At 41.4% G+C, this 14,326-nt stretch overlaps 2 protein-coding genes across 3 annotated transcripts in view; one reads left to right on the forward strand and one right to left on the reverse strand.

Annotated features, from left to right (window-relative positions):
• Window positions 1-14,326, reverse strand: part of polrmt (polymerase (RNA) mitochondrial (DNA directed)) — a 125,561-nt gene that overhangs the window by 87,824 nt on the left and 23,411 nt on the right. The window lies entirely within an intron of this gene.
• Window positions 1-14,326, forward strand: part of fgf22 (fibroblast growth factor 22) — a 34,481-nt gene that overhangs the window by 16,017 nt on the left and 4,138 nt on the right. Inside the window, exon 2 of the mRNA XM_074635697.1 lies at window positions 12,799-12,902. Coding sequence (XP_074491798.1) covers window positions 12,799-12,902 — 104 coding nt within the window. The remainder of the gene's footprint in view (window positions 1-12,798; window positions 12,903-14,326) is intronic.

A 14,326-nucleotide genomic window follows, 5' to 3' on the forward strand; every position in this document is an offset into this window, starting at 1 on the left:
TGGGTTCTATGGGTACCCACGAGTCTCCCCTTTACATACATGCCCACTTTATGATAATCACATGCAGTTTGGGTCAAATCATAGTCAAGTCAGCACACTGACACACTGACAGCTGTTGTTGCCTGTTGATTTCCAATAATAAATATATACATACATTTGCATAAAGCAAGCATATTTGTCCACTCCCATATTGATAAGAGTATTAAATACTTAACAAATCTCCCTTTAAGGTTAATTTTGAACAGATAAAAAATGTGCGATTAACCATGATTAAGTATTTTATTTGATCAACCGCCCTAATAATAATAAAACCCTTGCTGAACAAAAGGCACTGGCCATTGAATATGGCCTGAGATTAAAAAGACAGGAGGAAAATAATCTTATCAGTCTCATCTTGACTCTCATCCCTCCAGAGATTTTAATGGAATGCGGGAACAGCAAGTGATATGTGGGCAGGGAAGACCAGCCCTCTGCCAGTCTTTTCTCTCCTTTCTTCCTGTCCTTTCTATCCATCGTCCTTGTTCCTTTGATGGGGCGGTACACATGCAAGGGAATGTACTCACACAAATACGCACACAATATGCAGACCAGTCTTTCCTGCGTCCTACTTCCTCGAGGTATAGAGGACACTGTACACAGTCGTATTGAAATGGCAGCACACATGCACACTGTGTGTACAGAGCGATTTAGAGAGTGACAGCGTGTTTAGATCTGTGAAAGTTAAAGTGTGTGGAAAAAAAGAAAGGTGCAAAAATAATCCTGTTTCTTATTTCCTTTGCTGTTACTTTAATTATGCATTTTGTTTGATCAAACATAAGTCGAGTTGAAGGATTCCTAACTGTCCAGGAATTCAGAGCTATATTAGGCAAGAGAAACAGACTTCCAGACAGTCTGAGCTCATTTGAGGAACTTAGTTACTTGGCATGTTGGCTTGAATCTGCTGCTGCAGGCAGTTCTCACCCACTGTTCGTACTTGTACCTACGAAAAGTAATACATTGTAATTCGTATATAACCCACGTAATCGTGAGCCAGGACAGGCAGGGCTACCACTAACTCTTACGTTCTTAATACTACGTCACGTGCTCTGACCGTCTAATAACGCCGGTTTTCATTGGCGTTAGTTGAAAGCCTGTTTCGTCACATACCGTCGCTAAAGGTGCTTCCGTCCGTCAGTGTCCGATGCCGAGGGGTACCAAGCGGCAGTACTTGACGAATTGAAAGTGAGACCGGGTTGTAACTTAAGTACTTAACTAAAGGCACCTACGTAAGTTTCACAACAAATAGTTATTTTACATAACAAGCATACCTATTTTAACCCAAATTATGTCTTTTTCCTAAACCTAACCAAGCAGTTTTGTTGCCTAAACTTAACGAAACAGTTTAAACGTACTTATTTTAACCCAAACCACAATCTTTTCCTAAACCTAACCACCTAGTCTTGCTGCCTAAACAACAGGTTCTGCACTGCAGGGGCTTGCGCAGGCGCACTGATCGTTCGTGTTGATGAACACACGAAAAATGAGAAATACATTTTCGCAAGATATCATACAAAGCGTTATACGAGGATACGTGGTGAAAAATGTAGGGATGCACTGATCCGCCTTTTCAGATACCGGTACCGATACCTGGGCTTTGGGTATCGGCCAACACTGAGTATCGCTCTGATTCCAGTATATAATTAATAAGCTGTATGCCGCACTGTATGGAGGTGACTGGGATCATTCTTTTATGTGTAAGGCAACATCAGGCTTGACTTAAATATTGCTTTTCTAACTTTGTAAAACTAAATGTGGCAAATAAATACATAGATATAAATTTACTGTATTGCTATATATTATTAAAATAATAAATCGTACACCAGAAACTTGATAAATCTTCAAAATGAACAGGAAGTACAATTCAAGTGTAAACCTTTTTAATGCAGCAACAAATTGGTCAAAACTTAAACAGGAATTCAAATTCCAGTATATAACGTATATACTACATAGAATTGAATTGAATAGATCGGCCCCATTGTCACCAGTTCCAGCTATTTGAGGCCCGATATCTGATCTGGTATCGGTGCATCCCTAGAAACATGTGGTGAATAATGAGAGTGAGGGCTGTTCAGTTCATTTCATTACTGAATATCTTGGGAGATTTTTCTAGTTTTTCTTATCCTACCTTTTTGTTCTAATCTCGTTTCTATTGCACAAAAAAACCCAAAGTGACAAAAACCTGAGATTTGTAACTGCAGGCTGTGTGTTTTGTGTGTTTTTGTGTGCATGTGTGAGATCAGTCCTACCCGGCTCAGCTCGGGGCAGACATATCTCATAGCTGTTGGTATAGTAAGGGGATGAATAAATCATCCTAGCCCTGTGAGAGTTAATAGGTATGATGCATGTCGGCAGACCCGCTGCAGACAGGCCCAGGAGGGAGGGAGGGAGGGAGAGGAGGGGTGACCCAGGCAGGGAGAGAACCAGACTGTGAGACCAAAGTGCTACGACAGAGGAGACGTGAGGGACAGACGGGCAGTGAAAGGCAAGCTGGCAGATGGGAGACAGGAGGAAGGAGAGAAAGACAGGTACAGTTTGTAGGAAGGGAGGGAGGAACTGCCTGTAGACCGACAGCTGCTCTGCTCCGCAACAGAGGGCCACTCACAAACACCAAAGCACAAATCCTCTCAGAGCTCTCAGAGTGGCAGTCACAGCTCCTTTAAAGAGACTGTAAATTTTATATTGCTGTCCAGAACTGGTCGGTCCATTAAACCAATAAAGGCATTGCATCATGCGTATTTTGAGCCTGATCATCACACTTATTCAAATAAAAATAAATGTCATAATTTCATCACTATGTGTATGAAGTGACTCAACCAGGGTGTTAATTAATGAATGGGGAAATCCTGAGCAAAGCCTCAACTTTAACCAAAATAATGAACCTTTTAGAATTAGACCTTAACCGAAATGTTTCAAATGGACCTGAAACCTCCTAAAAGCTGTATAAAAACTGAACTAGGTGAAAACTTTTAAATTGGAGTGTAAACCTGCAATGTGCGAAGTACATAAAAATGTGCAACTGCTTATAAACTGACTTAATATCCTTGGCATGTCTTCAAAAGTCTGAGCACAATTAGTAATTCAATCAAAGAAGACCTAATTTAAAATGCTATTTAAGATATAGGGCAGAAAATCATTGTGGCACTCCAATCAGTCATGTCAAAGCGGGTACTTCTACCTTCAAAAAACAGATGTAAAACACCTGCTCTGACTTCGCTCGTGGCCAAAATGTGCTCCATGCTCAGAAGTTTCTGCCTGCAGAGCAGTCCAGTCCATTGTGCTGCAGTGCACCCAAAACACAAAGTCTCTGTTCAACATTTCTGTTGATGTCTTGTCTTCTGTTGCAGTACTTGCCTAATGTACTTAAGTACAACTTACCATAGCCGACCCCCTCAACATTGGAAATAGCCATTTAGGGAATGCCACGTCATCTGCTAATCAAGGGCTGTGTGGGGTGGATTTATCTCAGGGGTCACATGTTTGGTTGATAAACTTTACCAGGAGAGACTCTTAGTCATCCACTGAAGGCCTGGTTCATCAGGAGGATCATGTTTACTCTTGCCTTTGACTCAGTTTGGTTGTGTTTTGTATATGTCTTGTGCATTTGTGTGTTGTGATTTGACTCCATCCTCTGGTTTCAACTAATCTAGAGTCTGTGTGGCTGATCAGTGCGGTTCCTGTCCTCCCTTACCTGACCTGTCCTGTATGGTATAAGAAAGCCATGTAGGACCATCCATATCCCCTCAGAAAATATAAATATGCTCAATGTTTCGCTTTCAAGTGGTGCTACAGTCAGTTCCAGTCACACCAAAAAAACATCCTAAACACCTAAAAGTACTGGAAGGTTGCTCTAACTGTCACTATAAATGCTAGTATTGAACTGACTGAGTTCAGCTTCACAACAGACATGACAGGGCTGCTTAAAATAATTAGCATCCTCTTTGTAAGACAATGGAAAACAAAATTATATTCAAATTGCCAACGATTCCAGTCCAGCACACTGTTTCCTGTAAATTATCTCTCCGGTTCCGCAATGCTGTCATATTCCACAGCAAATTGAAGATCAGCTTTCACATCAGCCTCTCACGGCAATGAGATCATCACTGACCCGGTATCATGTGCCACACAGTAGAGATATCAGTGTATTGTATACTGTGTATTGGATTGGAAGTGTTCCTTTATATGTTGAGAAAATTCTCCTGCTTCTTAAGCTAAATAAACTATTTAAAAAGCTTCTTGGATGTCTGTTTTTCTGAGTTCACAAAAAGTTAACTTTTTAGAGACATGAAGTTCTCACAGGACGCTGTGACGTGACGCTACAAACACATGATGATCTTATAAAATATGACGCATTGCTGTAGATTAAACTACCCAACAGTATTTAAAGTAGTTCAAATTAGCCCAAGCTTAAACATCTACAGCTGTAAACTGCAACATACACATTAAAGGTCTAGTGTCTAGGGTTCGGTGGCATCTAGCGGGGAGGTTGCAGATTGCAACCAACTGAAACTTCTCCTATGTGCCAAGCAAGTAGAAGAGCTACGGTGGCCAACGCGAAAATGTGAAAACGTGAACGGCTCTATCCAGAGCCAGTGTTTGGTTTGTCTTTTCGTGTGTACGACTTCAGTACAACACCATGACTGCCTACGAGGGTGCACTGTTATCCCCTTTAACGCGATTTATTGTGTTGAGACCACAATGACAAACGAAACAGAGTTCTTGAAAAGAGATTATATGGCAGTGGGATGCAGCCAGAGGGAGGCTGTGATGGTAGAGTTTTCCCCACTTTCCCCAGTTTTGCATGTAGAATAGATGTGGTCAGACGACACGTTGTAGGACTTAGTTTGTTTACCGCATACTGAAGCCAGAAAGACAGCATGATATTAACCTGAATCTAGACCACATATAAAAAGTGGCAAAAACCAGATCAGTCAGTTGTCGTGTGACTTTTCTGAGTATGCTGCCATTATTAAAAACACATTTGTTTCACTTGCAATGAAAAGAAAAGCTGAGGCTTTACCTGCAGCCTGAAAGGCAGCCAAGAAACACAAGCAGCAACGATAGCACACTGCCCTTTCATTTAATGGGCCATAAAGCATAATCATGACATTGATTTGGGGCAGAGGCCATTGTTTATGCCTTGACGACATAATGTTGAGCCACAAAAAAACTGAGATTATGGCGTGTGGTGACTGATCAAATCCAAGGCAAGTGGTGTGTCAGCACAAGAATCACTGCGTCTGTGTCAGTGGCTCTGAGAGCATGCAGGGAGATGATCAGGGCTCTGCCTTCATTTTCAAACAGTGGTGGAAGAAGTATTCAGATCCCTTACTTAAGTAAAGTAATAATACAACAGTGTGGAAATGCTCCACTACAAGTAAACGTTCTGCATTCAAAACTTTAGCTTAAGTAAAAATATGTAAGTAATGTACTTAAAGTATGAAAAGTGAAAGTACTCATTGTGCAGTAAAATGTTCCCTGTCACTGCTTTACGATTATAAGGACCAGTGTGTAGCATTTAGTGGGATATATTGGTAGAAATGGCATTGATATTAAGAAGTATGTTTTTTTTTCACCTGAAAATGAGAATCTTTGTGTTTCCGTTACCTTAGGATGAGCCGTTTATATCTCCATACAGAGTGTGTCCTCCTCAAGGATCCAGCCGGTATGTTTGTACAGTAGCCGAGAACGGTGATGAAAGTAGTTGTGTGAAGAATGAACATGGAGACCTCTGCCCAGGGAAACACCTGCACGATAGAAAAGCTAAATATATTCATCCTCTTTTTAGTTGTTAAATGATGGTGACGTTGTCCGACAAAATCAACATAAATGCAGGTAAATGACGATAGCTGTGCTGTGTTTTTCAACTATACTAATTAGGTCTGTCAAAGTTAACGCGATAATAACGCAAATTTGTTTTAACGCCACTAATTTTTTTAACGCATTAAGGCAACTTGCGATTTTAAGGTTGTAGCGGGGTTAGATTTAAAGTTGGAGTGAAGATCCTCATCATATAAAATTAGAAAACCCAAGGAATCCATTGGTACCAACCATGTCAAAGTAGCTTGTCCTGAAAGAGGTTAAATAAAACTCAAAGTTATGCAAAATTTTGGCGAGGAAAAACTGGCATGGCCATTTTGGAAGGGGTCCTTGACTTCTGACCTCAAGATATAAAAAAAAAAATAGTTTTTATTGGTACCCACGAGTCTCCCCTTTACAGACATGCCCACTTTATGATAATCACATGCAGTTTGGGGCAAGTCAGAGTCAAGTCAGCACACTGACACACTGACAGCTGTTGTTGCCTGTTGGGCTTGAGTTTGATTGATTTGAGCATATTTTTTATGCTAAATGCAGTACCTGTGAGGGTTTCTGAACAATATTTGTCATTGTTTTGTGTTGTTAATTGATTTCCAATAATAAATATATACATACATTTGCATAAAGCAAGCATATTTGCCCACTCCCATATTGATAAGAGTATTAAATACATGACAAATCTCTCCTTAAGGTACATTTTGAACAGATAAAAATTGTGCGATTACTTTGCGATTAATCACGATTAACTATTTTAAGCGACTGACGGCCGTAGCAAATATACTAAAACATAAATTATGTGCAGGTTACACATTTCCCTCTGGAATTAAACAAAATATCCAAAATTAACAAATCCAAACCCATTCCATCATGGGTTGGTATTTTACTGTACATTCAAGGGTTAATGTCCAAGTTTCCATATCACACCACCTGTGATGGCCTCCACTAGAGCGCCTGTTCTCATGGTAATCTCTCAAGGTGTTTAAAGCAATAGTGAGTGATGCAGCCTTTGTCTGTGCTGATACACACAGGCGGCTGCTTCGCCCAGTACCAGACCCTTCGAGGGGGTCATGGCAGATCAAAGGTGCTGGTCACAGCCATTAGGCCCGGCAGCCCAGACCCGACATGAAAAGCTTGTGTTTTGAAAAGGAGGGCAGAAGGAAAAACACAACAGGGCCCTCTTCGTTTAAAAAGCAAGCAAACTGTGAAATAATTGAAAAGGTATGTCAATCAAGAGCAGGAGCACAGCGGGAACTCCAAGATTCCCAGGCTCTGCTCTGGTCGAGCACTGAGCCATGGAGGGCTGCTCAAGGGGGCAACCCAAGAAATTAAAGACCTGGGAAAAGGAACAAAAAGAAGACAGGAGGAAAGGAGCAGGGAAATCTCTTTTTCTCACTCTCTCTTTGCTCAGTCTTTCACTCTTTTCTGCTTTAAATTTGTGATGAAAGGAACCATTTTGCCACACTTTGTAGAGCCCCATTGAAAACGCTTGGTCATTAATAAGATCTTGTCTAGCTCTTCACCTCTCAGGTGAGTAACAAAGACTTATTCGGGGCAGCAGCCATTGGAAGCGCCTGCCCCCACCTCCGAAACCCCCATCTTATAACCAGCACCTTCACCCTGTACCCGCTCCCTCTTCCTCCCCCATACCATGAGTCTGACAAAAGGGAACCCCGTGAGAGTGTCTCTCTCTTTCCTTTCTGCCTTTTTTTTTCAAAGTCAGAAAAGGCTTGAATGATCTGACGTTGGGCTAACGTCCAAAAAATGGGGGACGGAAAGAAAAGAAAGAGTAAAAAAAAAAAAGACTGGGTAAAAGACTTTTTCTATGCTTTTAAAATTCCCATAGAGGAGAAATAAATGGCAAGTCCACAGTTGACTAGACATGTATAGTGCGGGATTTGCTTGTAATGGCAGCTTGAGTTTATTGACAGTCCCAGCCAAAACATGTCAAAGGTTAAGAGATCTTGCCAATTGCAAGTGGGAAGCCAAAAGTACCTTTTTCATGAGCTCAATAGGGCCATCAGTTGATACTTGCTCAGCAGAACGCGGAGCAGGAGTGACCTTCAGTTTCCAATGCAACTCGGGGACAAAGAATTAATTTGTCTCCATTGTTTCTCTCTCTTCTTTCTAATTGTGATATTGTTCAAAAGATTTGTAACAGTTCTTGAATGAAAATTATTTACAATTTCAAAATACTTTAATTTTCTATAAACGTAGTCAACTATTACACTAGAATAAGGATACTTTTATTAGAGCAAACTGGATATTCCTGTGTAGATACGTTTTTGATAGGGCTGTCAAAGTTAACGCGATAATAATGCTTTAACGCAAATTCATTTTAACATCACTAATTTCTTTTACACATTAACGCAACTTGCAATTTTTAGGTTGTAGAGGGCTCAGAGTGAAGATATTGGCATCAGATGAAATTAGAAAAAACCTAAGGAATCCATTGGTACCAACCATGTCATACTAGCGTGTTGCAAAGGAGGCTAAAGAGCGCTCCAAACTTGCGCTAAATTTTGGCAAAGAAAGACTGTCATGGCCATTTCCAAAGGTGTCCCTTGACCTCTGACCTCAAGATATGTTAATGAAAATGGGTTCTATGGGTACCCACGAGTCTCCCCTTTACAGACATGCCCACTTTATGATAATCACATGCAGTTTGGGGCAAGTCATAGTCAAGTCAGCACACTGACACACTGACGGCTGTTGTTGTCTGTTGGGCTGCAGTTTGCCATGTTATGATTTGAGCATTTTTTTTTAAGCTAAATGCAGTACCTGTGAGGGTTTCTGGACAATATTTGTCATAGTTTTGTGTTGTTAATTGATTTCCAATAGTAGATATATACATACGTTTGCATAAAGCAAGCATATTTGCCCACTCCCATGTTGATAAGAGTATTAATACTAGACAAGTCTCCCTTTAAGGTACATTTTGAAGAGATAAGAAATGTGCGATTGATTTGCGATTTATCGTGATTAACTATGGACAATCATGCGATTAATTGCAATATTTTAATGGACTGACAGCCCTTGTTTTTAACAATTCAGACCAGGATTTATTAAAGAGAGGATTACCCTCTCGTGATGCCTATTCATCCAACCTAAATTTAAGTTGGTTAGCAGGGGGCTAAAAAGTCACATCAATTTAGGATTTCTCAAGAACCGGCAACAATTAAATCTCTGGACTTCTTCAAAAAAAGACTTTTAAAATAAAAAGTTTCAGTCAAAAACGTGTACTTCTAGAAAACCGTATCGATATTACAGCACATTTCTTCAAATCTAAACTCAGCATACAACCTTTCCTTCCAGTAAAGTGACCTTTGGATTTTAGCAGTTAGGAAAACCCTCTAATAGCTCGAAATACCTCACTCTGATTTCTCAGGCTTTGAACACAATGGAGTGACTTTTCAAAGGGGGTACTGTGAGTTATATGGATCTAACTGGTCTTTATAGATGTGTGGTCAAGCGTCCAGAGCCCAAGTGATTCCTCTAGACAATGTGAAATCCCCATTTCATGTCCTCAGATCTTTTGTGTCTTCTGGCTGCTACACCGGCATGTATGAATGAAATGACATGTAGGGTACCTATGAGACCAGAGGAAGGAAAGGACGATATTTAATGTGTTATAGACGCGAGTTTTGTTGAAGTGCTTCACAAAATGATTGCTAACACAAACGTACCTATCCCTACAGATATTAGCCAGCGGATTGATTTATTGAAGACTATACTTTTTCTTCTAATTTTAACATTTTTTACTGTTCACGGTCAACTCTTTACAATGTCTCGGCTGCGACAAACATCCTTCCAACACACCTACTGTGCCTGGAACTCAAAGCAGCAAATAATGGCAATTACTGCTGGCACCACTTTCAGGCACCAGCGGTTTTCATTGGCCTGGACTAATCCCCCATAAATCCTTGCAGCGCTCCAATCACCAGCCGGGCCTCAGCTAATTGCTTATGAGTCCCTTGCACGCTCCAGGTGCCACCGTAGCACACCCGGTGTTTGTAAACACAGCTCGTAAAGAGGAGGCTGCCATCAAAGTGTTAATGTTTCCTCGGAGGATCAGAGGCCGTGCAGGAATGATGGGGGTGCAGCTGGGCTGGTACCTGGATGGACTCGACCGAGGCATTCCCTCCTTCCCTGCAGCTGTGGCGAGCGCAGAGAGGGCTTCATTTACACGGTCTTGTCAGAGAAGAAAGACACTCAACAGGAGTTTGTGTTTGTTTACCTTCCTCGTCTTTTCTTTCCTCCTTTTTACTCTTTGTACTCCTTTGAGTCTGTGCCTAAAGAAGATGACCTCACTTGGTTAGCACGACTGGGGATGCAGAAAAAAAACTTTCAGATAGTTGCGTGTTCAGGGTGATGGGAGCAACAGATGTGTGTTTTTAAGTTTTGGAGCTCTTCAGATGTGCTCCTTGAAAAAGTCTGCGTAGGGAGGTTTGCGTGGATGAAAGGGTCAACAAAACATCAGACTTTAACACGGGAGACTGATGCTCACTTCCCATTTCCAACCGACAGTCAACGGTGCTTTTTTCCTCTGCATGACCACAATGTCTCCCAAACCTCAACCAAGTGTTTATTATTGTAACCATGAAGACGAAGCTCCCATAAGATTAGCAATTTTAGCCCAAACAACAATCTTTTTGTAACCTTAAACAAGTACTTATTTTAACCCAAACCATGATCTTTCCTTAATCTCGCTAAGTCACTTTGGCGCCTAAACCTAACCGAACCTTAACCATAATGTCACATCATAAAACAGAGATAAAATGGTTCTGGCAGACACAGAAAAATTATGTCATCCTGTCAATAGGGGTGTAAGATCAGAGATCACTTCTATGTGTCTTTCTAGGGGGCATGGACAAACAACAAATTTTTATTAGGACTGTCAGTCGATTCAAATATTTAATCGCAAGTATTTAATACTCTTTTCAACATGGGAGTGTGCAAATATGCTTACTTTATGCAAATGTATGTATATATTTATTATTGGAAATCAATTTACAACACAAAACAATGACAAATATTGTCCAGAAACCCTCACAGGTACTGCATTAAGCATAAAAAATATCCTCAAATCATAACATGGCAAACTGAAGCCCAACAGGCAACAACAGCTGTCAGTGTGTCAGTGTGCTGACTTGTCTATGACTTGCCCCAAACTGCATATGATTATCATAAAGTGGGCATGTCTGTAAAGGGGAGACTTGTGGGTACCCAGAGAACCCATTTTCATTCACATATCTTGAGGTCAGAGGTCAAGGGACCCCTTTGAAAATGGCCATGCCAGTTTTTCCTCGCCAAAATCTAGCGCAAGTTTGGAGCGTTATTTAGCCTCCTTCCTGACAAGCTAGTATAACACCATGATACCAATGGATTCCTTAGGTTTTTTTAGTTTCATATAGTGCCATTATCTTTACTCTACCTATAAAACTGAGCCCGCTACAACCTCTGGAAGACCAATTGTGTTAATCCGTTGAAGAAATTAGCGGCGTTAACCCGAATTTGCATTGACAGTCATAATTTTTATGTTTAATTTGGAGAACATGTTGTGTATTAAGATAGACTTGAAAAAAATGTGAACCTACCCTTTAAAGCCTGCTCTAAAACAAATATATAGCTCATTATCATGCAAAAAAATATTAAGTTGAGCCTATGCGCCAAGTTCAGCTTTGCTGCTCTTTCCAAACAAAATCTACATTTGCACGAATAAGTAGGTAAAAAAATCTGCAGTGTAGGGGGAGTAGCAGCTGCAAAACCCCCGGTGTGAGCGTTTATTTTTCATTGCTGGATGGGTTTAACCAGCGAGACGGCTCAGGAACTCAGTCACTGCTTTGCACAAGACTTGCGGTTGTACCGAAGCAGCTGGGGGTTGGTCAGTTGGGTGGCCAGTGGCCCACTGCTGCTTTTATGACGCCTTCATTTCCTACAAGCTTTGGGTCACCCTGTCCTTCAGCACCTTGATCTGGTGCGATGTTTACAGCATCTTTCCAAAGCCAACAATCCCTTTTTTCATAAATATCCAGCAGTGCCTAGCATTTGAGCAGCAACATTTGCATGTTTTCCCTGCACAGATTTGGTTTTCAGGGGTGTAAAAAGAAGATTTCGTGCTCTGATCAGATAGCAGGCCACATCAGGGCGCTTTTGAAGGGCTAAGTGGGTGAATGAAGCCAGAAAAAAATCATCCAAAAGAGAGCTTCCATCTCCAGCAATTAGCTGCTATTCAGAACCCTGCGGTAAGCCCTCAGGTCATCTCCAAAACATCTCCTTGTCGTAGCCATGACAATGGGTGTGTGCCTTTATTTTTGTATGCAGACAAAAACCAGATCAAGAGTGAGCCACATGGGACTTGTTTGCAATCAGTGCCCAGAGGAAACAATTAGCCCACAAGCTTGCCAGCTTTTTCATAGGGTGAAGTGAGTTGGAGAGGCTGCTTAAGTGGCCAGCAGACACGGGTTTTGTGTCCCTCGGTAAACAACGCTGGGCATCATCAGGATGGAGTGTCACATCTGGAGTCAGGAGGCATGAATGGATGCAAGCAGCGAGGCAGAATGACACTGTGCAGGCTCAGACACTGTGTATGTGTGTGCTACAGAAGTGCGTGTTACAAATTTGATGTAGTTCAGGATGTGGTCTGAGACTCAATTAAACTTCTATGAGAAAATAAGAATTTCCCGCCTTTTATGATATGATCAAATCTTAACCTGTTGTTCGAAATGCTCTGAGCTCGACTGGTCTTCACACAAAGGAAGCTCTTTCGGGCCATTGTGCATGTCCTGTGTATGTGTTTTTTTTCTTTTGTCTTGGGCTCTCTCCCCCCCGTAGCATATGGCTGTCTGGTATCCTAATCGCTAATGATAGAGTGGCTTTTGATGGGGAAACTCCCAAAGCTAGATGTTTCTAACCCAGACTCTTGTTCCCTCTTTTATTTTCCAGGCCTGATGGAAATCCGATCTGTCAGTGTGGGAGTTGTTGCCATCAAATCTGTCAGCACCGGGCTGTACTTAGCTATGTCCAAGAAAGGCACGCTCTTTGGATCGGTGCGTATACAACCTGGCAACATTGTCTCTGGAGGTCAAGATGGGAGGGCTGGGAAGGGGAGGAGGGTGGTGAGGGTAGGGGAGGTTTATATGTATAGGGGTCCCAAATGAACGCTTACCCAAACATGTTTGATTTTGCCGTAGCGAAGGGAATCTTCTGCTGGAAAGTCCAGAGAAAGGTCAGAGCGTTACAATCAATCACGGCTGTACACCTGGGCCACGGCTGACGATACCTGCAGCTTGAGTTGGCTTGTTCCACTGTCAAAATAAATAGCAGAGAAAAAGACACCCAGCCAGCAATGACAAAGAGCCAGCTGGGCTCCTTTAAAAGTCTTCGCGTGCCATCTGCCAATTGTTGTTTCACACAGCAAGCTTTGAAAAGTAATCACCTGTCTTTGTTAAAACCAGCCACATCAGACCTGAGGTGTGTGGTGTCTAGCTCATGTATTTACATCTCGGGAAAAGGAGAAATCAGGGACAAGCAATCAGTCAGCAGCAGTGATAAGAGAAGTGCCTGCAACAAGCTAACACGGTAAATAAGACATAAACAGATCTGAAGACCCAGGCCTGAAACATCCCATAATAACAAAAAGGCAGGTGAATCCCGCCAGGCTCATACGATCCTGATGCTATCGCAGACAGGGTCTCATTATGGCAGCACGATAACGATCTGGAAAAGGGAATGCAGCAGAACCTCTTGTCACTACAATATCTTTCAAGACTCTTTGACTAACTGATAAGAAGTGGTAACCACCCATGAAAAAGTGGCTTTGCTGACTGTTGGATTACCTTCACAGTTCAGTATACCTACAGACAAAGCTCGCAGCTTGAATAACAAACTGGATCAGAAAAGAAATACAATGATTTTGATAGAATTTAACAATAAATGTTCATTAAAAAGGTATTGATATATATATTAAAATATATTTAAATTTAAATATTTAATCGCATGATTGTCGCATGATTAGTCACAAATTAAAATCAAATCAAAATGTACCTGAGTGGGCAAATAGGCTTGCTTTATGCAAATGTATGTATACATTTATTATAGGAGATCAATTTACAACACAAAACAATGACAAATTTGTCCAGAAACCCTCACAGGTATTACATTTAGCATGGCAAACTGCAGCCCAACAGGCAACAACAGCTGCCAGTGTGTCAGTGTGCTGACTTGACTAAGACTTGCCCCAAACTGCATGTGATTATCATAAAGTGGGCATGTCTGTAAAAGGGAGACTTGTGGGTACCCATACGACCCATTTTCATTTCACATATGAAACGACATATCTTGAGGTCAGAGGTCAAGGGACCCCTTTGAAAATGGCCATGCCAGTTTTTCCTCGCCAAAATTTTGCGCAAGTTTGGAGCGTTATTTAGCCTCCTTAGCAACAAGCTAGTATGACATTGTTGGTACCAATGGA

Source organism: Sebastes fasciatus, chromosome 5 (assembly GCF_043250625.1).
Source record: "Sebastes fasciatus isolate fSebFas1 chromosome 5, fSebFas1.pri, whole genome shotgun sequence".
NCBI lineage: Eukaryota > Metazoa > Chordata > Actinopteri > Perciformes > Sebastidae > Sebastes > Sebastes fasciatus.